The 2027-nt window shown below is 40.9% G+C and overlaps 1 protein-coding gene across 3 annotated transcripts in view; it reads left to right on the plus strand.

The window, feature by feature from the left end:
• The first annotated feature begins 1306 nt into the window (after positions 1–1306).
• Positions 1307–2027, plus strand: part of LOC123502788 (probable E3 ubiquitin-protein ligase makorin-2) — a 36695-nt gene continuing 35974 nt past the window's right edge. For all 3 annotated transcript variants that reach the window (XR_006674223.1, XR_006674224.1, XM_045252050.1), the window contains exon 1: positions 1307–1352. Coding sequence is in view for 1 of the 3 variants with exons in the window: in XM_045252050.1 (XP_045107985.1) it covers positions 1318–1352 (35 nt within the window). In the remaining 2 variants the exon portion in view is untranslated. The remainder of the gene's footprint in view (positions 1353–2027) is intronic.

A 2027-nucleotide genomic window follows, 5' to 3' on the forward strand; every position in this document is an offset into this window, starting at 1 on the left:
CATTATATTTTCAATGTACCTACAGCAGTGAAGGTGTATGGTGGTGTGTCACAGCCACCACACATCACCAACACCTGTGTGAGCAGTGGCCGGCAAGAATGTCAGCCCTTCCTGACGCCATGGCTGAAGCACAGCTGCTCCAACCAGTGCTGCATTCAGAACCTGAGATGCCTTGACTAACTGCTTACATTGGAGTAGTAGTAAGATAGTTATTATCATTGCCATTATTATCATTATTATTATTATTATTATTATTATTATTATTATTATTATTATTATTATTATTGAGCTATCATTTATTTTTTATTATCAAATGATGAATGCTTAATAATAGTAATAATAATAATAAATAATAATAATAATAATAATAATAATAATAACAAGGCAACATCTCGCAGGTATTAACTACACACAGCCAACATCTAACATGGGCGCTGATTCCTTTACACTAGTGAGGGGGCTAGCGTAGGCAAACAGCTATACAATGATTTTATTATTTTTTATTTGGTAATTTCAGAGACATTTAAGGCCGCTTTCACACAATTAAGCGTTTCTGTGTGCGCGTCGAACTCGCGCAGCGGAACGCATCAGAGAGAGAGAGAGAGAGGTAGGAGGTGGAACAAACTTCACTTCAGTTACAAATTGATGATGATTCTTCATACTACTACTACTACTACTACTACTACTACTACTACTACTACTACTACTACTACTACTACTACTACTAATAATAATAATAATAATCACCACCACCACCACCGTGGACAACACCGTCTCTATCAGCATCGGCCAGGCCTCACGACTGCACTGTCCGCGTCTGTGTGGCAGTATCTCATGCTGACACCATTGTTATGATAGCCACAGCCATTCTTGCCGCTTTGATTATTAAGTCACTCGCTGATAACACGGAGAGAGAGAGAGAGAGAGAGAGAGACTTTTATAACCATGTCAATACCAGTCACTTCAGGCCACATATAACTTAAGTAAATACATATGAGGTTTAGGTAATTATTTGACACAGATGAATGACTAGAGAGATGCAGGAAAGGGGTTTAAAGAGCCCAAATCATCAAGGTCATAGGAAGGCTTGAAGGCCGCGCGCGACTTTCATCTCGATCTCTGTATGTAAGTCTTCACCAAAACCCAAAATGACTCTTAATAATTACCTAAACACCTCGCCATGGAGCAACACAACCCCACCAAATATAACCCATAAAAAAACACAACATTTATAATTTTTAGGTGAAGGAAAAGTGGGAAATAGGGATCCGAGTAGGAGGAGAAAGATATTATTGGAAATGTTGTCATCTGAGGAAAATGGCAGAAGGAGGTGTAAAGACTGTACTGTGTCGGTGAGTTATTTACAATTTACGCCTACCATGGCTGCCTCCCGCTGGCCATTTATGTCTGCAGAGAACCATAAACCCCTCACGTCTCCAAGGCAGGCAGGAAATAAGGGATAAAAGCACCACACGCCCAGAAATTCGGAGATATGTAGTAACTGGAGCTCTTTGCTAAAATATAAAATGAATTAAAAGATTTCGAAGACCTCTTATTTCTCAGATTGGAATGCCACCTGACCTCTTGACCTCCCCAGTGTTGATATACGTGAGGGTAAATATGTATAGGTGACCAGCAGTGCCTTCCCAGTGTGACCTGTCAACCCCCCCCGAGGTCAGGTCAAGTGTTAGTCAGACGAGGTCGTTAAAGGAAGGTCAGCCGGAAATGATAGGATGGGTGAAGGTCAGATGAGGGGAGGTCAGGTTATGAGATGTGACCTTTGTGTTATGTTTTGTCTTTGTATTATTTTGCGTTCTTACTGTTTGCTTTCTCTCTCTCTCTCTCTCTCTCTCTCTCTCTCTCTCTCTCTCTCTCTCTCTCTCTCTCTCTCTCTCTGCTTCTGTGACTTGTGTGCTTCTTTGTGACTTAGTAGCTTTTTTCTGTGTTAAATCCATAATCACACACACACACACACACACACACACACACACACACACACACACAGTCTCCTCTTCTCGTGACAGTTT

The sequence above is a fragment of the Portunus trituberculatus genome, chromosome 12 (assembly GCF_017591435.1).
Source record: "Portunus trituberculatus isolate SZX2019 chromosome 12, ASM1759143v1, whole genome shotgun sequence".
NCBI classification, from domain to species: Eukaryota; Metazoa; Arthropoda; class Malacostraca; order Decapoda; family Portunidae; genus Portunus; species Portunus trituberculatus.